The sequence below is a fragment of the Calonectris borealis genome, chromosome 6 (genome assembly GCF_964195595.1).
Source record: "Calonectris borealis chromosome 6, bCalBor7.hap1.2, whole genome shotgun sequence".
NCBI classification, from domain to species: domain Eukaryota; kingdom Metazoa; phylum Chordata; class Aves; order Procellariiformes; family Procellariidae; genus Calonectris; species Calonectris borealis.
In genome coordinates this window covers 3,137,985-3,162,018 of record NC_134317.1, presented here as the reverse complement: position 1 = coordinate 3,162,018, position 24,034 = coordinate 3,137,985, and the positions used below count along the sequence as shown (strand labels likewise).

Sequence of the window (24,034 nt, the reverse complement as noted above, 5' to 3'; positions counted from 1 at the left end):
CAGCTAAGCACATAAGAATAGTTTTCCCAAAGTAATTTTAAAAACAGCAGTGATGGTAAAATGCGGAAGTCAGAAGAGAGAGGGGCAAGGAGAAAAGCCAAGACTGAAATTCAGCGTAATTTTAAGGATTTCTGTTGTCCTAGAAACTGCTTTGGGCTTCTTGCCCTTCCCCCAAAATTCTGACAGACTCATTCTTGGCTAAGTCGCTTTTCAGAAGATGCAGAGACTGCATCACCTCAGTGATTTTCGTCCTTAAAATAATCTGTTAAAGCAAGAGTTTGAAAAACACTATTAAGAATGGGGCCAACATTACACCTGTTTTGTTGTAAGTAAAAAAACAAAATATGATCATGCAGCATTATGCCATTGGTAGTCATAGTAATACGCTCAGCTGCTACAGTGATAAGCATGATATTATGGATAGGCAGTTAAATCTGTGTCACAGAAGAGCACATTCTGTGCGGACGGAGTATTGAATATGAGGGGAGTCCACGTTTTTTAACTGGTTCTGCTGGGCTGAGAAGGATGCGGTCCATTGTTCGTGATTTCTCTGTTGTCTCAAGGGAGCATGCAATCTCGATAAGGACAACGACTGACAGTAGTTTTTGGTTAACTGCTGAATTATGGTTTCTTCGGAATTGAAAGCACTATAATAAATGTGATACCAGATAAATATCTTAAGTGTTTTCCGTTCCAAAAAGAAAATGGAGAATATAATTATAAAAACGTATAGCTCTTGGTTCTAAGTTTATAGGTAAGTGATGGAATATGTAGTTAAAGCAAGAACGTGTTGTCTCAGATTTTTAAGGAATATGAGGTCATATTGCTTCCATCAGCGATTATACTTCTGTGAAAGTTAAGCCTCTTAAAATCGCTAATTTAACAATATTCCCACTGACGCAAACTATGTGTTCCTATCTCTAGGTTGATATTAATTCTTATTTCATGTTAGTATTGCAGTAGCTTCTGGAGGCCTCGAGCATGGACTGGTGACCCTATGCAGTAGAAGTTGCACAAACCATTTGAGATATAGTAGTAATTACAATGCCTAGGTGATCTTTTGTACTTGCACACCTTCATCATCTCAGGGTAAGGTATGCAGTGAAACTTCCCTCTCTCCACTCTCGCTGGATCTTCTTGAAAGGATCTTGCAGATTTCTTCTGAAAAAGCTACTGAGTTTTACACTAGGAGAGGCTGGAAGTGGTGGAGGTTTTAGCAAGAAGCTTATTACATGACGAAGGAATTGAATGTGGGTTTCTGACACGAGTTTCAAGAACTTGAAATGTTTAAAAAGCAATTTAAAAAGCAATAAAGAAAATATCAAATATAAAATAATGCTAGCTGCATTTTTATTGAATATGCATAAAAGTAAGAATTGAGGAAGTGGTATATATAACATTTATTTGTTTTCAACTCTTAAAACGTTTTAGATATCAATGCCTAATGAGCAAGTTCTGCACTTTCAATTTCCAAAGTACTTAATACACCTGTCTTATCAGTTATTTTTATTCTACAAATTCCAGCAATGTACTGTTGAGACTATTGAAATATTAGAATACATAATGGATAGTTTCTTATAGAGGAATGTGTTGTAAAATATTATTTCCATTGTAATTTTCTAATTGGTATATTTAACTGCAATTTTTTAGGAAAATACATATATAGTTAACGTTCTTTAATTTGGTAGAAGTACTTTTAGTATCTCTGAAGACTACAATAGTTTGCTTTCGATTTGAATTGTCTGGTTTATAAGGAAGCTGAGCATTATTCACAGTATGTGAAGTCATTACTGTTCCTACATATTTTTATGCAGACACAATTCTTCTTCCGCTGCAGAAATGTTATACGGTTATTGACTCTTTACTTTTGTTTAGTTTGAAATCAATAGTCATACCCTGACTTCTCTTTCTGAGGACAGCCAGTGAAACTTGCTGTCCAAGTCTTCATATTGTTCAAATCTTCATGGTGTTTAAAAACCAGGACTCAAAACAAAATAGACCTCTGGCTTTGTCCTACCATCCCAATAGCGTATGTGTACATATGTGTTCCTGTCTTTTCATGGTAGGACAATGCTGAGATACGAGTGATAAATATCTTCCACTCTAATTTCTTTATTTTAAGTGAGCAGGGAGAGTGAATCTTCTCAAACACAAACGGATTTCATCATGCCCATTATTTTACTGCATCTGCTTAAGAGTACCTGTCAAGCAATACTTCAAAAAAAGGAACACAGGTGAAATCCACACAGGAAAATAAACCTGCTTTTAAAAGAAAACAAAATGAAAATGCTCATAAATAAAATAGTATAGCCCACAAAGTAATAATTTTAAAAATGTGTATCCTATTCAATTTCCATTTATTTACTCCCAAAACATTTATTTGACCCGCTAAGAGAACAATAGCACTCTGGATATTTATTCTTCTCACTGCATTACAAAGACGGTTCCTTTTTTTCAACAACTGGCAAAAGAACTTTTGGCAGACGTCTGCATCTGCAGGAGCTGGAAGCCAGCATTCATCTTAGGCTTTTATGGCTTTTAGTCTTACTCCTTCATCTTTTTTTCATTCTACTTCTACTCTTAAGAGCTTGTGATTATTAAGGACTGTTGTTTACTGAGCTAACATGTACGATGCCTTGGGTTTCCAGGATTCAAAATACCATGTTTTTATGAAACTTGGAATCAAACTTGTGATTTCCTTTTAGCGTTCAACTCCCGTTTGCATTTCTCATCAAAAGCCTCCTAACTGTCATCTTGGAGCCTGGATACAGTAATAACGAACCCGTTTCATGGTGGGGTTTTGGGTGAGCTAACGCACTGTGGAAACTCTTGGTCCTGCGGTGCATCTTCTTTTCTTCTGGCCTGAAGGAAATGCAAGTGGTCGGAACTGCAGTCCTGCTTTCCTCACAGCACTGCTTGGCCAAGACAGCTTGTGTGCGTAGGGATCTTTTTTCAGCTGATATCCACCATCTGGTTTCCACTGTCATCCTGCCCTCTTTGAAAATTCTAGTAAATACAATGTATGCGTCTAGGTATCACTTTGAATAAAAGACAGACCTCAAAGGACATCCGGAGTCACTTCCAGATCGCCACTGCTATGCTTTGGCGCTACTGCCTGGTTTGAAAGGACAGGCATCTTACTAGGACCTTTCTTCTTTTATACTCGCAGTGTAGCTTACACCGTTGCTTTGATGAGGCATGTTACATTTTTCCGTGCTGTTTCGAAGAACCCTTCACATCTTCACGCTGCTGATGCTGGGCATCACATTCTTCTCATTGCACCTGGTCTCCTCTTGCGTCAAAAAGAAAGGACTGTTCATGTTCGTCCTGGATCTTGGAGATTTCATTTTGAAACTGGGGAAGGACAGTTCTGAGGGCTCTCCGAGGGCTCTCATGGTCCTCCCAGAGGAAGATGGAATTCTGCGCTTTGTTGATGCAGTGCTATCAATCACAGTTATGGCAATTATACATGTTTTATAAAGGGGAAAAAATAATTCAGATTTTGCCTTTTGGATTGGAGCCAAACATTCAGAAAATGTCTAGCAGCACTATATTTTAATGAGAATGGGTGTGCATGCATTTCTTCATCTGGAATATTGACTTGTTGGAGATGGTATTTTGGAAGAAATCCAGAAGTCATATTCTGGCAATTCAGTCTGCTGCTGGAGATAGATTTGTCCCAGAATGCAGTTGTAAATACTGTATTAGCAACTACCCAATTCAGGACTTTTCTACACCAATTCCTACTGCGTCTTTCTGAGAGGCAGGTTTAAGAGAAGCTGGGGGAGAATATTTGCCTGTTTTTTCTTTTCCTGCTGAAGTCTGCCTGCTCATCGCTTCTTCAACTCCCAAACTTCTCAAGTCTGGGTTGAAATACGGACACATTTTCTTCCTCCTACTCAGAATCTATCAAGATTATATTTTTTTTTTTCCCCAGTAGCAATTAATTAATTGCCTAATTAATCTGGAGAAAGGGAAGTGTTGAATGTGCTCTAGACCTCACAGGTGAGATCTCCAGAAGCGGTGTTTGACGGGGGATAGAAATCAGAGCAGTGTTTGACAAAAACCTAGCAACAATTTGAGGTTTACTTCACACCAGATACTCTTCCGTGCGGTCATTTACCTGAGTGGAATGGAAAATAGAATCATAAATAAATTAGAAACAGAAATTAGGTCCACTTGAAAATACCAAAATTAGGTTTTATATTCATGAGAGCTCTATATATAGAATAGTTGCCTCATGTCTGAATTAAAAATCTATCAATGTGCTGCTTAACACATTGAATGTGATTTCTACTAGTGAGGGAAGCCTTTCTTAGCTACCAAGGAAAAAGCTTGTATATCTGTCTTTCCCTTATTGCAGGAGTAAAGAGTTTCAAAAAAAAATATTGCCTGAAACGAACTCATGCTTAGAAAGGCCAGTATTTCAGACTATTCCTGCAGGTCAGGCTAAGCTGATGGTAGCCTGCTTTTATCTATATGACAGTCAGATTTTGTGTGGAAGGTCATTTACAAGTGGGAGGAATAGCCATCTGAAGATGTTCGGGTATTACCTGGTCCATCTTAAACTAGATTACAACTAGAGAGACTAACATTAAGTGTGTCTCAAAGTGCAGTGACAGAGTTTTGCTTCAGTGAGCAATTTTTCAACCAACATTATTTAAGAGGCCCTATGTATTTTTAAGTACGGTAGGCATCCATCTTGTGTCATTTGAGTCGTACAGCTGATTCTTCTGTTAAAACCGTATAGGAATGTCTTTGAAATGGTATTTCTTAAATCTGTAGTTTGGTCTTTGGGACCTTTCCCAATATTTCAATCTTTGGAGTGTTGGTTCTGGATACTGATTTGAAAAAAACAAAACAGTTTGAAAATTTCCTTTTTTGTGAGCAAACAGGTACCTGATAGTTAGTAATGTGTATCGCTGTGGGCTCTGAACATACCGATCCATTACAAGCCTGGCATGAGAGTTTGAAACTATTATAAGTGGGTATGTTTTCTCCGGTGAAACAAAAAGAATTTGCTTTTAGCCACAAAGATTGTAAAGACTTTTCTATTACTTTTCTAAAAATGCAATTTAAAGTATTTCAGAGATTAGTACAAAAAAGGAAGATGTGCAGTTATATTTTAGTTAGGTTCTCTGGGATTTGTGTAATTGAATTTGAGTAGCCAGAGTTTACAGTTGTGTGTTAAAAATAAATAGTAAACATAGACGTTGAATTTAATTTTACATCATGCTGCTCATTTGTATGAACTATGTTTTACTATTGGCTTATTTACAAAAATAGCAAAATACTAAAAGGAAAAAAAAGTGCGCACACATGAAAAATCTTTTCAACATGTCATCTCAGTAGGTCATGTACGCCTTGATGTGTAAATACGTGCTTGAGAGGACCTTTCTTTTTTCTGTTCAGTTCCATTTTGGAGGCTTTGCCAGAGGTGGCTTCTCTCCAGAATTAGGTAGCCAGTAGTAGGACAGATACGTTGGCAGAAAACAAATTTACTTGCCATAGCTGTGCTTTTCATTCATCTCTACCAATAGGTTTACGGTTCCTAGCTTCATCTTAGTTTTGAATAATTTCTGAGCAACTTGTCTGATTAGCAGCTTTTCATTGACTTATTGGGAAGGTGTCTATAATTTGGAAGTCTGTATTTCTGAGCTAGAAAGCCTGGGAGGGCGTGGTGCCAGTTTCTCAGATATATACGAGGCGTTCGCCAGGCCTGGGGGTGTCATGATATAGAGCATTTACTGTTCCTGCCTAATCTGAAATGTTAAACACAAAACCGTAAGTGGAAATCCAATGGGACATATATTTTCAGTGCATGCTTGGGTATTTGTTCCTCAAGTGCATATCTGGTTTTTTGTTCCAAATTGCTGCCTAGAGAGATGTACTTGTCATGAAACTGCTTTTATTGTTTTGTTAACATATTTCTCATCACAGCAGAATAGGATATCCTCTGCTTTATGGTTACAGTTTGTTCTTACTTTATCTTTTGTTAATTTATTATTTAATTTCTGTACTGAAATGTGATAATGGTACCTGGTGATCTTTCTTCTCATTAATTCAATGCAGTGCCTCATGTACTGTGTTAATTTTGTACCTTTCTGAGTTGTTACAACGTTACAGTACTTGAAAAATGGTATTTTAAGTTACAAATGATGTAAAGATTTGATTCTGTTCTTACCAGTTATTAGCATAGTTGCACCTCCCTTTTCAAATAGTATTTGTTTAGAAAAATGATAATTGATACTTTCTGATAATCGATACATTCTGATCTCTGTCATGTGAGCTATATTTGCAGGGCAGTTGAGAATGGAAAATGATTTTATTGCATCAAAACCGTAGTTAAATACATTTATAACGATACAGTTTTATATATGTGCAGTGTATAATTTTAATACATATTTTTAATGTTTGTTCTCCAATGAATCACAATGAATAAAGTAGAAGGGCGTAGTTCAAGGCAATTTCACTTGCTTTAATTTACCTAGTCTCCTCTCATCTGTTTTTTGTCAATTCAAGACTCTTGCCTTAAGTGAAAGACAATGAATAATTTATTTTATACTTCAACTTTAAAGGGGTATAAAGATAGCCAAATAAACTTTATTATTCTCTCACTCTTTCCATGTAACCCCCTCACAGTAAATCTACCCAGTTGGTCTTTCTTTTCATGCCAAGTGAGGGATATGACTAGACCACCCCAATTTACTTTTTTTTCCTGTATAAATTGTTGGAGGTTTTTGTCTGCTAACCTACCTAATACCTAAATGTATTTTGCTCATTAGGTTTTATCATAGACATCATCATGACATGTAATCATCTTCATTGTATTTTTTCTTCAGGAGTCCAAAATAATGCTTTAAATAATAATTCTCCAAAACCCCATTAATGGAATAGAGCTGGAAGTAGAAGAGCATAAGGTTCACATCTACATTTAGATCATGTACTCACAGTCTTTCACACAACATCGTTCATGTCTCCCATTGATCTTTCTTCCTAGTAGTTAATTTCATACTGGTCCACGACTAAGTATATTAAGTTATGGTTGCTTCTAGGTTTATGCTAATCAAAATATGTAATGAATGAAGTCCTCTTATATCCCCACTCAAAGAAATTCAAGGGAAATATGTGTATAGTTAAATAATTTCTGATGACATGTGGCACAGCACGTAGTGTCTGAAGTAGCTGATGGCAGATTCATTCATATTTAAAAAATACTCAAGCCTGGATGCTCAAAACATTTTCTTTCCTGTGCATGGGTATCAAACATTACTAGGTTTTGGATTAACCTATTTACTTTATAACTTAAATGATTGTCTCCCAACAGGCAGTATTCTATTAATAGTTTTGTTCTTTTGCGTTGCAGGGGGTTCAGGACCATCATCATCAATAGCCATAGCTGGCACCAGCCAACCTGCCATCACAAAGACAACATCTGTGCTTCAAGATGGTGTTATAGTCACTACTGCAGCTGGAAACCCACTTCAGAGCCAGCTGCCCATTGGGAACGAGTTCCCTTTTGCTGGCCACGAACACTCGCTTCATTTTCCGCAGAACAGCTCTTCAAACAACAATCTTCCACATTCTTTGAATCAAAACCTCCTCAATTCTCTGCCTATCTCTTTGCCAGTGAATCAGCAACATCTCCTAAACCAGAATCTATTAAATATACTACAGCCTTCAGCAGGAGAAGGCAAGTCTGAGGTCAACCTCAACCCTTTAGGTTTTCTCAACCCGAATGTAAATGCTGCTTTAGCTTTTCTCTCCAGTGACGTGGATGGGCAGGTATTACAACCTGTTCATTTTCAGCTTCTAGCAACCCTCCTTCAGAACCAAGCCCAAGCAGCTGCCATGCTTCCCCTACCATCTTTCAATCTGACCATCTCAGATTTGTTGCAACAGCAAAATAACCCTTTACCCTCAGTAACACAGATGACAGCCCCACCTGACCATTTGCCAAGCAATCAGTCAGAAAGCAACAGGGTGGAGACCCTTTTAACCCACCCCCTGGGCAACCCTATACCAAGCTTTTCAGGCACTGACACTACTTCTAACCCCCTGCTCCTCCCAGCTGTCTCTGGGGCCTCAGCATTAATGGCCCTGAATCCCCAGCTGGTGGGAGGTGTCCTGAACTCTGCATCGGGCAACACCGCTAATCATCCAGAGGTTTCCATAGCCACCTCCTCCCAAGCAACCACTACCACAACCACTACATCATCAGCAGTGGCAGCACTGTCTGTCTCAACCCTGGGTGGTGGGACCGCAGTGGTGTCAATGGCAGAAACATTGCTGAACATATCTAATAATGCTGGGAATACATCTGGTCCAGCTAAACTCAACAATAGCTCTGTGGTGCCACAGCTACTTAACCCTCTACTGGGGACAGGTCTGCTTGGTAAGTTCAATTTCTTCACAGATATAAAAGGAAAAAAAAAAAGGAAGAGGGTTGGGGAGGGGGAATTTTGGATTCTAGTTACTATTTTTAAAGACTCCACTTTATCATACTTTTTTTTGTAAGGCTTTTGTATGTTACAGCTTGTTTATTTCTACTGAGAAAAATAGAATTGTTATTGTAAGCAATTTAAAATACATTCTAATTTAATTCAGTAGCATTTTATACTGGTTTTGGAAATTATTTTATATTCCATTCTTAATTCTGATGCCACCTAGACCTACTATACGCACCTTAAAATTCTGTAAGCAATTGGACTTGTTTCATTTTTCAAGTAGTAAAAGCACAGGTGCATCTCTGAGATGCGGTGTTTCATTTCAAGTGCATGTGGCATCACAGGGTTAGTATGAGTAGCTGTGCAGTAGATGAAAAATGGCCAAGTGCGTTTTTCCAAATGAATCAAAAGTGCCAAAGCCATAAGCACACTCCCCGTAAAGTAATCCATAAAGCATTCGAAGTGGGTCCTTGCACAAGTTCAAAGAGGAAGGTTGCCCTTCGAGCCCTTTATTGTGTATTTATATTTTCTCATTTCTCTGTGTTGTTTTTTTTTTTTTTTTTTACTTTAGCTTGTAGTTTAGAAACCCAGGGTATCTCACTTGACAAACACCTACATCCCAAAACAAGTGATTAAAAAGCCCTTAAATACAAGGTTTTTCTCCTGGGTCTTTTGATGATATTTACCAAGAATATCTAATATAGTTAGTACTCCTCTGTTGTTTGGTCTACGTAATCTAATAAATAGACTAGTAGGAGGAATTAAATAGTGGCAAGGAGCTGATAAGTATTTTAACTTAATACTTCATACTTACCTACTAAATAGCTATCGTGAAATCAACTCTACGTGTTCCATGTAAAATACAACTAACCAATGATTCTGCAAATGGCAATTTTAAGAAAAACATGATTTTTAATTAAAAAAAAAAAAAAAAACAAAAAAACCCCCTAGGAAATGGATACATTTTTAAGCTTTATTATTTCATAAAGTCAGGTTCAACAGCGTATTTATTTTACCAGAACTATAATTTTCATGTAAAGTGAAATTTTCATGTAGTACAAAATGTTAATACAGTTATTTCTCTAGAATGTAAAAAAAAAAAAAAAAAGGGGGTTTAGATGTTGGCTGACATGTCTGTGAGCCAAAAAGCCTTTGCTTATTTGCAGTTAGCTCACGTTATTTTGTCATAGCTAATAAAAAACTAGTTTTGTTGGGGTTTTTAAATTATTTTCTCTTTTTTTCTCTCTCTCTCTCCTCCTCCTCCCCCTCACCACCCCAGTACTGTTTGAAGCAGTTACTCTTTGGAAACTAAGAGTAAGATTCCAAGACACCGAATATCATAGAAGCTCATTCTGCCATACTTGGCTGGGTACCGTTCCAAAGGCAAAGACAGTCATGTCAGAAACCTTTAGAAAGAGTCCAGATAGATGTGACATGCAAAAGAAGCAATACTGAAGAAATAAAGGAATAAAGAGTAGGAGACACATGCCTTGAGGACCATTCCATAGAAGATTGAAGGGGAAAAGTGTTGTTTTACAGAGGCATTTGCGTAGCAGTCAGTTAAAATTTGAGTCAAGGAAATTCCTCCTGACTGTTGAAAACCGTACTGACTTACATTTCCCTGTGTTTGAATTACAGGTGACATGTCATCTATAAACACTACTTTGAATAACCATCAGCTGAGTCATCTCCAGTCGCTATTAAACAACAATCAGATGTTTCCTTCAAATCAGCAGCAACAGCACCTTCTCCAGGGGTATCAGAACATGCAGGGCTTTCAAGGCCAGCCCCCAATTCCTGGCCCAGCTAACAACCCCAACCCCATGGCATGTCTGTTCCAAAATTTCCAGGTAGAAAGCAAAATGAAATCAATATTCAAACAAATGTGCAACTCTCAGTAGGTAAAATAATATCCTCCATAGTTCGATTTTTTTGCTGAGTGATTAAGACAACACGATATATACAATTGCTTGCCTCTTTCCGTAGTTTTTGGATTTTGCAAATCAGTAACATTTGTTACTGAAATTTTATACCTTCTTCCTTAGAAATTGAGTATAGTTTCTTTGGAAAGAATTATGCTGCGTGTATTGAAAAAAATATGCTGTGTATGTTCTCAGTTACTATACATTTTTAGCAAAACTGTTTTCCATTCTGCAGAAATGATCATAAATTCCCATGTAGACCACTCTAACAATTCAGTTGTGAGAAATAAATATTGATACAATTTTACAGTAATTAGAAACTAAATAAATTATTATAGGTGACCATGTGTACCAGTCCTCTTATATTCCCACTGAAATTGAGTGGAAGAGCTAGCTGTGATGTGGATTGTATAGACTGAAGAAAACGGGCATTAGAACGAATATACAATGACAAACTGTGCAAAAATGATACCTCCCTGCTGTCCAGCTAAATAGACAATTCTTGATAATGCAAGTTGAACTATCGAACTAACATACTGACAGGAAGCACAGCAACCAAAATAAAACCAGAATTAAAATACGTATTATTATTATTCAGTATTACCATGGTTGCTGCAGAACTCAAGACATGAAGATGGAAGCATGCAGATAGTGTCAGAAAGTGCTTTTACCTTTTAAGAAGGAGGAAGAAGATGTGTCATTTTCTCAGTGTAGATGTTTCTTGCAAAATCACAGTCCTCTAACTGCCTATTACCTCTCTCTGGTTTTGTATGAATTTTGGTAGCTTTATCTCAGTGGTTTTTTTGCCTCAGATTCTCAGTTATATAAATAGTAATGGTAAGTATTTAAAGGAGCTGTTGGAAATATTTTACCCTTGCTTTTATAGTTTTTTATTATAGCACTATTATTGACATCATCTTCACTGCCTACGTATGTGACAAGACATATAAAAAGCACAGTTACTTTAATCTGGAGGTTACAGTTTACTGTGGCAGTGCCTAACATTACAGCTGCAATGCAAAGGGATGCGGGCGTGGTTTACAAGGGACTGAAGTAAAAAGAAGTCCCATGAGAGAAGCACATAACCGAAAGGGAAAAAATAGAAATGTTAGCCAATTCCAAAAGGACAGTGATGCTACATTCCAGAAATTGAATGAGGAGCATACAAGGAGCTCAGAAGAACAGTTGATAAGGAGGAAGGAAGCAAAATTAGGGTCTGGGAAGGAACGAAAGAGAATAGTTGGGAACAGAAATACTTGGTGGAGTTGTTTAGGACTTGAGAGAAAAAAGGAGGGTGCTGTGCTTCAATCAGAAGAGGAAATCCCTGAAAAGACTCTGAAAGAGACGATAATGTAGTCTCAGCAGTGCATGGTACGTTGTATCATTTCATGCAAGGCGTCTGTTTTGATCCATGAGGCAAAGTCTAAGAGCCGGTGTTTTTGTTTTCCTCTAAATTATGCTTTTTTTTTTGTTTTCTATCTAGCTTGTTCAGCATTAAACTTCATAACTGATGTATAACCAAACTAAAATTATGTGCTGTAACAAATAGTCACCCTGGCCTCCATCCTGATTTTTTTTATGAAAATGAAACAACGTTTGTCTGTTTAAATGGAACTTTAGGCAGAATAGCAATTCCCATCTTTTTCTCTTCTTTTTCCAGGTGAGAATGCAGGAAGATGCTGCTGTCCTAAACAAACGAATGATCACTCAAATGGGAATGGCACCAGTTCCCGAGAGCTCCAACACTATGCTTCCTCCTTTCCAAGAAACATCTTGTGATTTGCAGCAAAGAACTGAACCATCTCTTGGACAACAGGCAAAGGATAACCTCAATGTCGCTGCTCAGGGTGATACATCGGTGGACGCTATCTACAAAGCGGTTGTAGATGCTGCAAGCAAAGGAATGCAAGTAGTAATCACGACTGCCGTTAGCAGTACAACGCAAATGAGTCCCATTCCAGCTTTGAGTGCCATGAGTGCCTTCACAGCCTCAATTGGTGACCCATTAAATCTTTCTAGTGCTGTCAGTGCAGTAATCCATGGAAGAAACGTTGCCGTTTCTGATCATGAAGGTAGGATAAGAAACACTAGAGGAACACGAATACTGAAGAATTCAGAGCACGGTAAAAACTCGAGTGAAGGGGATGGGTATGAATATTACAAATCAACAAGTTGTAACACACCCAAAAAACAGTGGGAAGGGGAGCAAAGTCCTGTCAGTGAGATAAATAGATGGAAATGTGATGAGTTTCTAGACCACTCTACCCATATCCATAGTAGTCCTTGTCACGAAAGGCCCAATAACATCTCCACGCTGCCATTATTACAAGGCGAGCAGCATCAGATACTGTTATCACAGCGAAACTGTCAAAGTGATAAAATGTTGGAGGAGAATTTCAGGTATAACAATTACAAAAGAACTATGATGAGTTTTAAGGAAAGACTGGAGAACACTGTGGAACGATGTGCACACATAAACGGAAATAGGCCTCAGCAGAACAGAGGATTTGGGGAGTTGCTGAACACTTCTAAACAAGACCTGATTCTGGAAGAGCAATCTCCAAGTTCCTCAAATAGCTTGGAAAGTTCGTTAGTTAAAGACTATATCCATTACAATGGAGATTTTAATGCCAAAAGCATTAATGGGTGTGTGCCTAGCCCCTCAGATGCTAAAAGCATCAGTAGTGAAGATGACCTAAGGAACCCAGACTCCCCTTCTTCAAATGAGCTGATACATTACAGGCCGAGGACGTTTAATGTTGGCGACTTGGTCTGGGGCCAAATCAAAGGACTGACTTCATGGCCTGGAAAACTAGTAAGAGAAGAAGAAGTTCACAATTCATGTCAACAAAACGCTGAGGAGGGGAAGGTATATTTATATATATATGCACATATCTATCTATCTATATACACATGTACCTATGCCCATACAAATGTTTATCAAAACTATCTCGATCCATTCTTTATTTTTTTCTCTGTCTCTTATTTTAGTAGTACAAATCGCTTTTTTTCATAACTATAGCTTGCAGAACTGAATTTTTCTCGTAGTTATCTAATGAGAAACTTCTACCAATGCCATGAAACAGGTCATATTTGGGCCCGATTATGCTTTACTAACTAATTTGCGCACAAAAGACTTGCTACACAAAAAATGTTGTTAACAAAAAATTGTTTAACTTGCATTGTGTATTTAGTTGAACTTCTGGCTGTGTCCAGAAAAACTGATACGGAGATATCTGTTGAAAACTGCAAAAAGGAAAACTGATCTAATCAGATTGAGGAGTCTGTAATAAGTAAAAGCTTGCTGATTGACACATACACTCTTGAAGAGGAAATGCATGCGCATTTTCACCTTGAAAGGAGGTTTTGACCATCTTTAATAGTGAGGAAAGCATTCCAATTTGCTCTTTCATACCAAAATCCATTTTTGTGGTTGACAAATCATGTGCTTGTTGGGGAATATACAGAAAATACAGTTATCAAGGAGTTATTGGTTATTTTATTACCATAAATATTTCAAATTCTGGTCTCCACTACTTTTATAACATTATATTTTTGTAGTTCTTATAAAATATTTCACATCTTCCGTATATAAATATTTTTAAGTGCAGTTTTATAAAATGCAAATTTTAAAAATATGTAAGCAGAAAGGAAAGATCTAATGAAATAACGTTTTACCTCTGACACAAAGAAATCAAGCCACTTTAAAATTATGTCGGTTTTCCCCATATACCTGCCTAGTACATTGCATGACAACAGTCATAAGAAAGTAAGTTGTAAGAATGGTGGTAGTGGGTTGCGCCAAAGTATTCCTTTCCCCAAAATTTGGCCAACAGCAGATATCCAGAGGGGAGAGAGTACAAGAACATGTTGAGGAGTGCTTCTTCACCAACAGCCTCCGACTCCCACCAGTGTATAGCTCAGGAACTTCTTGAGCTGGAACTGGTGTATCTATAGCGTAACCACTGCTGGTCCTACTGCAGTTCATACTCGTAGAGTTATCTGAGGTTGATGGGCAAATGTAATTTCCCCAAACAGTCCAACAGGTCTCTGATGAATTGGTGCTGTAAATAACTAGGGTGATGTTTGGCCAGAATGGTTTCAACCCTAGTTCAAGAGAACTTTAGTCTCTCTTTACAGGTGGCTTCTCTGTTGATCTCCTTAGCCACAAAGGTTTCAAAGAGCTCCCGTCGGAGTACACTGAACGAAAGTATTACTTTACAGAGAAATAACATGCTTAGTAACAATATTTGAATCCTTAAGAGCTCATTCCTTACGAAGGCTAGATCCCCAAGTTACAAGTCAGTTTATAAAGTGTAGGCAAATGAGACAGACCACAAACTATAAAAGATTAAACAAAACTGGAAGAATTAGGAGGTGTACAATATCACTGTCCCATATGAATTACAGTAATTACACTGCACGTATGTTCTAAGTATGCATTTATGTATTAACTTCAAAAAATTGTGTATCCATATCTATATGACTGTTCTGATATATTTGAGGAGCTTATTTTTAGAACTTTTATAAAGAGGTGAAATTTTTTTTCATTTGCATTCCTTAGCAATTTTACATGTTTACTCCCCAGTTTGTGGATACCAGAATGTATAGTTGCAAACCCGCCTTCTTTAATTTTGTGTCTCTTATGTACGTTATATAAGCATTGTGTAATATTATATTCAGTGGCACAGATTTTATTGTATACTGAAGCACAAACAACAGGGAAGCAAACTGTGGAAATGCATACATTGCTGCTCATGCAGTACCGTCAAGGTACTCGTGGAGGCAGCAAGAGAGACTGTTTCAAGTTCTTCATCAGGAAGTCCCACGTAATGGATCACCGCTCGCATCAGAAGGCCTTTAATTTAATAATAATAATTTTAAATTTAAAAAAAAAAAAAGTATCTCTAATTTTCTCCAACAAGAAGTACAGAGTGAATGACCATTCCAAAGGTCAGGAGTTGAGGTTGAAAGATGGGGTACAGGGGAATATGAAAAAGGTGAAAATGTGCATGTGCTGTGTAATAGTTCTGGTTTTAGTTCAAAATAGGCAGGAACTCCCATGCACAGTGGCAATCTGTAAACATGTTCAAACGCTCCTATGACACGTTGTACAGCTACATTCTTCAGATGTTTGGGCAGCCTGATCTGAAGGAGAAAAAAAAAAAAGAAAAGAAAAAAACCCAAACAAAAAAACCACACCAAACCAAAAAAAAAACCTTGAAAACCAAAAAGAAATAACCTTGAAAATCAAATGGTCTTCAGAAATTCTGTGCTTCAAAAAATCCTGGAAGGTTACAATTCATGGTGGGAGTCACTAGCAGCAGTTCTGAAAATTGTATTTTCTGCAGAGCTTTCTTAAAACATCTTTTAAAGTATTTGTATAATCAAATGTTAACTTCCTATATTGTACATTAGTTTTGCTATGCTGTTGGGATTTCATGGTACTTTGTATATTCTCTGTTCTTTATATCATACATAATTTGATTTTTGTTTCCATTTAAAAGACTTTGGGTATTAAATGTCATAATGCTTCTGTTTGAAGAGCAGCTAGAATGGTGTTTCCCTAACAGGAGAAGGGAGGAATATTGCACCTTTGTCTCCTAATGAACACTTGCTTTTTGGCTACTGGAAAATTAAAGAGGAACCCAAGGGAAGTGCAGCAGTAACAGCAGAAATTTCTGAAAAGGAAAGAAGCAAGCCTGAAGCTACATGCATCCTAAACCAGAGGATGTGTATTTCATTGTGTAATTAATTTGATTATTATCCAGATTAAATCACCTAAACAGGAACAAGGCTTTGAGAGCAACAATGTGAAAGTCAAAGGGTTTGTGTGAGCAGTAGTTCCCTGTTGTTAGTGCATTTCGTAGTGATTACGGGGCAAGTATTGTTCTCAATAGGTCTTTCCATCGGTTCAACTAGGTTTTTTAAACTGAGCTTTTACAGTTCTACAGATAATAATAGGTGTGATTTATCAGTGTCCTGAAAATCCCATTTGTATGTATTATTTAGTGTTGTAATGGCTTATTGTAAATGAAGGCATATGATATTATTAATTCAAATATATCTGTTATAGTTGCTTCCAATACCATGTTATGTTAGCAATTTGATCCTACTTCTAAAAAAAAGTGCTAGCAGGTTTTTTACTGTTCTACCATCACAAAATTCCAATAATGAACATATTGATTTCTTTTTGTTACTTAAGTCCCTTGTAACCCAAACGTGATACTAGCTCTTCATAAAAATATTCACCATTGAACTTTCTTATATATCTAATGGCAGACATATACAACCCTTTACAGAATTTGTTCCTTACATACAAATATATATTATGGATATGGATAATGTACAATTTAGCATTCGTGACAACTCTGTCACATAGTAAAGTGTCCAAGGTAAAAGATCAAGACGATTATGTTATTGCCCTTTAATTCTGTTCAATTTGAAAAATGTAAGTTTTTTCTTTAGCTGTTTTTCAAACACACTATAAAATGAAGGCTTGAGCTATAGTGTATGGCAGACAGAGTAATATTGCCTCCGGCAATACCATTTTAATGTAGGAGATGTAATGTATAAGCTTCTGCAGCCGGTTTGCTCATTCTGTGAGTGTTGTGTGCCTTTTCTTCTCATGTTCATCCTTAGAAAAGCTCCGCAGGTTTTAAACAGAGAGCATTTCTTATGTATGCATTTGTATTTTTCCGAAGTCTGATTAGGAGAGGAATTATTGGAAGTATTTGCAGTCTTACATTAAAAGTAAGCACAGTTTTAAGGGAAAAGTGCTACAATCTGTGGCGTAATTGAATCTATTTCATGAAAATAGAAATCTTGCCTCCCCACGTGCAGATTTCACCAATAATGGCTCTTGTAAGTTCCTGAAATGGCAGTATTCCTCAATTTCATTATCAGAGCCATAAGTTCAAGACACATGAAATTTGGTCTAAACATGTATTATATTGGGCCTTATTTCTAGAGATTTTGACAACTTGCTCACTCATTAACTTCACATTGTCACGTCTAAAATTGAGTTTCATTGCGAAAATAAATTATTTAGTAATTGAAAGGCTGGGTTTAGAGGGAATTTGCATGAATATTTATTTTTCAGATTGTATATAGGCATGCTTAATAAATTTGTATTTATAGAATTAATTTTCCTTGTGTCAGAATACAAGCTGTACTTTTTAATGAAACAAATGCTATATAAGGTTCTTGTTAAGTTATGCAAAGATTGAAAAGTAAGTCAAGCAAAATGTAGTAATACTGACAAAGAAAAAGGAATTTATCCATTCATTTTCTTTAAATTGATGTGTTTAAATACCTTTTTTTGTTTTTACAAGCAGAAATGTCTGAGCCAAATCAAAGTAATATGCAGAGTTAAGTGGACTAATGTTTTGAAAATGCAAATGATAAAATCATACAGTTGATATAATTAATTTTCTTTCATGTTTGTATTGTTCATACTAGTACTAACTGGTACCTACCCAGTGGTGCCAGTGATTATACGCAGCGGTTTATATACAGATTGCTTAAAAGAGTATAATTCTGGCTGAGTTCAAGAGAGCTTAAATTTCCAATCAAAGTACCTTCAATACCAGCTCAGCAACCCTGTTGAGCATGTGCTCAAATTCATTCCTGACTCGGCACATCGCTAAAGTATGTGCTTAAGTAAAAAAATTTTAAAAGACCTTTCTCAGGACCAATAAATTAGCTGGCTAAAGCGAGCTCTAGTTAAGACTCATAGATTCGTAATGCATAAATAAAGTTTGTCACGCTGCCCGCCCCCCTTTTAAGGCCTTAAGTCTTTTAACTTAAGCTCGTGCTGTGGCTCTTCTGAAATAGGAATGAATTTGGCTGTGCCATTAGCAGCATTGTTGAACTGGGGCCTTAAATGCTTTATCCAGAAATTTGAGGTGATGTGAAATGCTTTTGTGTTGATGGCATCTGTAAAAATTGCATCATGTGTACTAGGCAACTTGGTATTTTAATGCATTCCAGGTGGTCTCAAAGGTGTAAAACACATTTGTAAAATGTGAGAACAGAATATGAGACTTCAACAACAGTGTTCATATTAATAATATAAAGACAAACAAGGTTTTAAAAATATTATTTTCCTTCTTAGTTTTGTTTTCTTAAGTGTCGTGGTTTTGTTTTTTGTATTTCTATTGCTAGTAGTGTGGACATCTAGAGAAATTACAATATATACATATATGTATGAGGGGGTGTATATAGGCGTACATTACTTTATTCTTTGCTGGGAAGGTTAGTGTCTTATGGATGCAGTGAAAATTAGGCTCCATAATAATGCATGTCTAGCAGTAAAGTAAAAGCAGTGTTTAATAATTGCAGGTCTGGGTAATGTGGTTTGGTGTTCATACCTTCACTCAGGTGGAGCCAGAGAAGTTGAAGACACTAACAGAAGGTCTAGAAGCTTACAACCGAGCCAGAAAAAGGAACAGAAAGTAAGTAAATGCCCATTTATTTACTAGTGAAACGGAATAATTAAATTCTTTTCCTTCCTAAGACTCTCCTTTTGGGGAGCTTAGCAGATCGGCCAAACTGAAGAGTTAATTTTCTGAATTCCTTGTGTTGGTTATGATAATCATTCGAGATCTTTGTTATCTGCATTTTTATTGCATCTTCTGATATTTACAGTAGCCTTTGTAAAATGTCAGCCTACTTGTTTGAGCTTTCATGTGTAGGATTTCTAATTTACAGCAAAAAAGTTATTACATCAAAACTATTCTGACCAAATACGCTTTTTAACAAGATCTGCCCTTCTTATCTCTTCCCTCTCCCTCTGGCAGCTGCTGCTGCAGGCAGAGCACAGGTTTATTCAGATAAATTCAGTTTATTTCCCATCGCTGAGAAGCGTTTCAGAATATGTGAAGTCTGGCTGTATTTAACCAGACAAGGGGCTCAGTGCAGAGCTTTGTGTCAGACGTGTGAACTGTTTGGTTTTATCTTGCCTTTTAGCTTTTATTTACAAATATACAAAGATAGAAGGACCGTGAAACAGTAGGTATTAGGACACGAAGCATCAGCATAGACAAAAAGAGGACAATGGTTGACTTTAGGAGAAAAAAAAAATCTAGACAGCTGTAAAAGGATAGAAAAGTAGAAATCGTACTGATTGGATTTGTTCTAGGATGCTGTTGCTTATTTACTGTTGCAGTGAAAATATATTACTTTGTGCGAGAATTTAAAGTCAGCTTGAAATACTTGTCTGTAGCACAATAAACATAGGCTTAAATGAATTAAATAATTATTTGTCCTCAGCTCCTTTTAAGGTGTAAGCTTTTCTTCTATTTATATGTCACGCGGCACTTAAGAGAAATATTTTTTATGCCAGTGAGAAAATGTCGGTGGTTGTGTTTTTCCAAGACCATCCTCAAAATATCTTACTGGAGTTTAAGGGTGTGTGGTGAGAACATAGAAGGGCTTTTGGCAACTCCCCAGTTACTTGCTCGTGTCCCTGAAGCGAAATACGTGACTCAAGTAAGGTGACACCAGGAGCAAATTTAAAGAGGTGTTAAAGTTGAGATAAACAGTACAATTTAAGAAAAACTCACATCTTCTGATTTGCATTTGTATATTTAGCAGACTGCAGGGATTGTCTGCAATTCCACCGAATTGAATGGTCTTTTTTTGTGGCATGTCTGGTTCTGCCCCATTGCTTGCCCATAAGGAAACATCAAATATCCCAGCCAGTCTGGGGCACCTGGTTGCCCCTTTCGTAGGGTTGCTTTACAACCCTTACAGGTTTTTTCTCCATATTTCAACTCGTGCTTATTTCATAGTTCAAATCTTTTGATATTTCTTCATGGACCCTTCCTCTTTTTCCTGCGTACTGTTGTAAATTCATCTGAAAAAGTTTTTAGTCTCCTTATGGTCTTTTGTCTGGTATGTGTCTTTCAAGTATCTTGTTACACACAGGTCCAGATTTTTTAAAACATTTAGCATTAGATATAATTGCTACATTTAGAATACTCCTATTTCTGTTTCCTACCTCTGTTAAAACTCAGCACTTACGCATATCATGTACTGGCATCAAGTTGAACACTTCTACAGTAAAGAAAACGGGGAATAAATTTATGTTGAGAGAGCATGGACATAGGTGAGAGAGCATCACATAGGTCCAATGTCTTTAGCAGAGCAGGATTAGCATCCAGGTCCTCAAAATGACATTCAGATACCTTAACCCCATAAATTATTCTTCGTGCTCCTACAGTTCGTGTCTCAGCCCTAGTATATTGTACCATTTTGGCAACAAATGTTACTTATGGGACTACTGCAGTAGTCTCCTTCACCGCACAGTCTTGACTTAATCTCCAATAATACATATTAATATTATATATTAAATATAAAATTATTAAAACTAAATTGAAGATGTAAAATGTTTGCAAAGCTAAAAATGGTATTATAAAAGGGATGTAATAGGATGCAATTCAAGTTGCACCCTAAATCCAGTATTTTTGAGTTGTAAATCTTAATCTAACCTTAAGTATTAGTTTTCAAAATGGGAATGTTTTGCATTCAGTTTCTTACGTTTCTAAACAAAACACCAGAAAAAAATGTCATTGTGGCACATTTGATCGGCATAGTCAGATGTGTTAGCTCTGTTGCACAGAGCTTTGTAACTTCAACTGGTGGTATGATCTGAAGCATTTTGTGTAGCACTTCACTAGAAAATGGTAAGGTGTTTTGCTTGGGGATGTCTCAGAGGCATGGTGTGACTCCTAAACCATCGTATTTATTCTGGGCCTTGTAGGAAGATGCACCCTAGTCCGAACTGCTGAGCCATCCCAACCTTTCTCAGTTCCATCTCGTCTCAGCCATTCCGTTCTTTTCTGAGCCGTGTCTCTTGTTGCTTCCAGCAGGTCATGACGTAGCAGCTTCCCCACCTATCCGGTTGTAGTCTCTAGAAGACTCTGCTGGAGGCCTAGTCTTCCCTTATCAAAGCCTCGTCTGATGCAATCTTTGTTCTTCCCAAGCTTCGTAGTTGTCTGCATTCCTCTGTCCACCAGTGTTCTCCTGTCCCACTGCATGCAAAGCATCTTCCGTGGGTCATACCCAATACCAGGGTCTCCTTCTCCTGTGGTTTCCTGTTCCTCTCTGTGTTATTCCCCACACCAGGCTTCTCTTTTGTCAGGGATGTGCCATTTACCATCCCTACCGTTCCCATCTCTACCATCCATCCTAAGTTATTTCGAAATGAAGTTTGAGCAGTGGCTTCTCAGAGTTGAACAGTTACATCTCTGACGTCCCTCCTAGAATCATAGAATCATTAGGGTTGGAAAAGACCTCTAAGATCATCGAGTCCAATCGTCAACCCAACACCACCATGCCCACTACACCATGTCCCTAAGCGCCTCATCTACACGTCTTTTAAATACTTCCAGGGATGGTGACTCCACCACTTCCCTGGGCAGCCTGCTCCAAGGCCTGACCACTCTTTCAGTAAAGAAATTTCTCCTAATGTCCAGTCTAAACCTCCCTTGGCGCAACTTGAGGCCATTTCCTCTCGTCCTATCGCTTGTTACGTGGCAGAAGAGACCAACCCCCACCTCACTACAACCTCCTTCCAGGTAGTTGTAGAGAGCGATGAGGTCTCCCCTCAGCCTCCTCTTCTCCAGGCTAAACACCCCCAGGTCCCTCAGCCGCTCCCCATCAGACTTGTGCTCCAGGCCCTTCACCAGCTTCGTTGCCCTCCTCTGGACACGCTCCAGCACCTCCATGTCCTTCTTGTGGTGAGGGGCCCAAAACTGAACACAGGATTCGAGGTGCGGCCTCACCAGTGCCCAGTATAGGGGCACGATCACCTCCCTGCTCCTGCTGGCCACACCATTTCTGATACAGGCCAGGATGCCGTTGGCCTTCTTGGCCACCTGAGCACACTGCTGGCTCATGTTCAGCCGGCTGTCGACCAGCACCCCCAGGTCCTTTTCCTCCGGGCAGCTTTCCAGCCACTCCTCCCCAAGCCTGTAGCGTTGCATGGGGTTGTTGTGGCCGAAGTGCAGGACCCGGCACTTGGCCTTGTTGAACCTCATACAATTGTCCTTGGCCCATCGATCCAGCCTGTCCAGGTCCCTCTGCAGAGCCTTCCTACCCTGTCCTGTTGGACATGTGCCGTGTTCAAAGTTGAACAGGACTCCAGTAAGGGAAGAACCAATGCATCTCTTCCACCACCTTTCCAACTTCCAGCTCCAGTCAGTCTCCATCCTGACACAGCCTAAGTCTCTCTGTCTTCTCTAGGTGTGAGTCTAGTAGTGGCTTGCCCCATACTTTTAGAGTCAAGCAAGGTGGGTGCACTCAAACGTCCCTGTTATCGCTGCGGGAGCTGCCCCGGGGCAGCAATTGCAGGTGAAGTCTGGAATATGTCCACTATGGGAGGGAACTTCAACTCAAAACATGCTTAGACTTCATTTTGAAGATACGATTTGGTAAAATTTTAATGGGCCCTAGTAGGGAGGAGGAGGATTGAAAGAACGCTTCTGACAAAAAGGTTATCCTCCCTTCCCGAGGGAAGGAATTTAAATCCTTCTCCAAAGCTGTTGGCCACGAGAGGTTCTCTAAGAGATGTTGTGCTGCTTTTTAGTGAGAGAAACAAATTGTTGCTAGAATCTTCTAAATGCAATTTGACAAAATTTGGGATATCTACAGGTTGGTTTGGATCGCTGGAGACCTGATGCATGTGTTCATCTTATGTCAAATTCTCAGGTTTTGAGCTGCAGTGTTTTGTCTGCACTAAATGGTTATTTGAGTGATGGGCACTTCTGAAAGTTTGATTTGCTCAAGGGCAGGTCATCATCTTCACAGTAAAATGAGCATAGCAACAGTGTCTTACGACTACAATTCAAATGATCATTTGTATTTTAAATACTTTCAAATGGCTGTTTTGACTAATAGCAATAATTTCACAGATACCATAATAAGGGTGGGTTGCTGATAGACTATAATGTTGATTAAATAACTTTACATCACATATAGGTAACTTGACATCTGAAATCTGCTTCTAAATGACATGCAAGTCAGCGATGTTATCAGTTATTAATACAGCTGCATTATAAATAGAGTGATATTACCTTTCTAGGAAGTTATGCTGCCACTAAACACTATTCTGTTTGTCATTTATAATATCTAAGGGTGCCTTCACTTGTCCAAGTTGCATAGCTTAAACTTGTTTTTGCAAGCAGTCTAAGCTCAAGCAGTTCAAAAACCCAGGTGGACATGTCAGGCTTTGTATGAGAATCTTTATTTCAGTTTATCTTATAATTTCTCCGGTTGATTTAAACTACAACAGCATACATGAAGTTGCACAAAACTCCTTTTCCACTGTTTTAACTAATTCATTCAAAGCCTTAGTTAAACTTGTGCAGCTTTATAAGTGGATGAAGTCCTGTTATACTTCACTTTTGCACAATCAGGTCAGTAAGGCTTCCAGGTTTTTAATTTTTTGTGCAATTCATGCCCTGATATAGCTCAGATGACCAATGCAAAATGGTGTTAAGGAATATCTTATCTGAATAATGAATAACAGACCCTCTGATCTCCTGTCTTCGATCTTGCAGCTGCACTGATGGTTATGAAAATCATTTTGCTGAAGTAGGGGGATGGAATTTACTGTAGAGCAACACTGTTGAATAGATCGTCTGTGCTACTTCCTTGTCA

At 38.0% G+C, this 24,034-nt stretch overlaps 1 protein-coding gene across 13 annotated transcripts in view; it reads left to right on the top strand.

Moving 5' to 3' along the window:
• The window catches only part of MBD5 (methyl-CpG binding domain protein 5), a 152,327-nt gene that overhangs the window by 116,928 nt on the left and 11,365 nt on the right, over window positions 1-24,034 (top strand). For 10 of the 13 annotated variants that reach the window (XR_012674035.1, XR_012674034.1, XR_012674033.1 and 7 more), the window contains 4 exons: window positions 7,367-8,395; window positions 10,086-10,297; window positions 12,030-13,238; window positions 18,713-18,825. Coding sequence is in view for 9 of the 13 variants with exons in the window: in XM_075152688.1 (XP_075008789.1) it covers window positions 7,367-8,395; window positions 10,086-10,297; window positions 12,030-13,238; window positions 18,713-18,825 (2,563 nt within the window). In the remaining 4 variants the exon portion in view is untranslated. The remainder of the gene's footprint in view (window positions 1-7,366; window positions 8,396-10,085; window positions 10,298-12,029; window positions 13,239-18,712; window positions 18,826-24,034) is intronic. The other 3 variants (XM_075152690.1, XM_075152689.1, XM_075152691.1) reach the window with 3 other exon arrangements.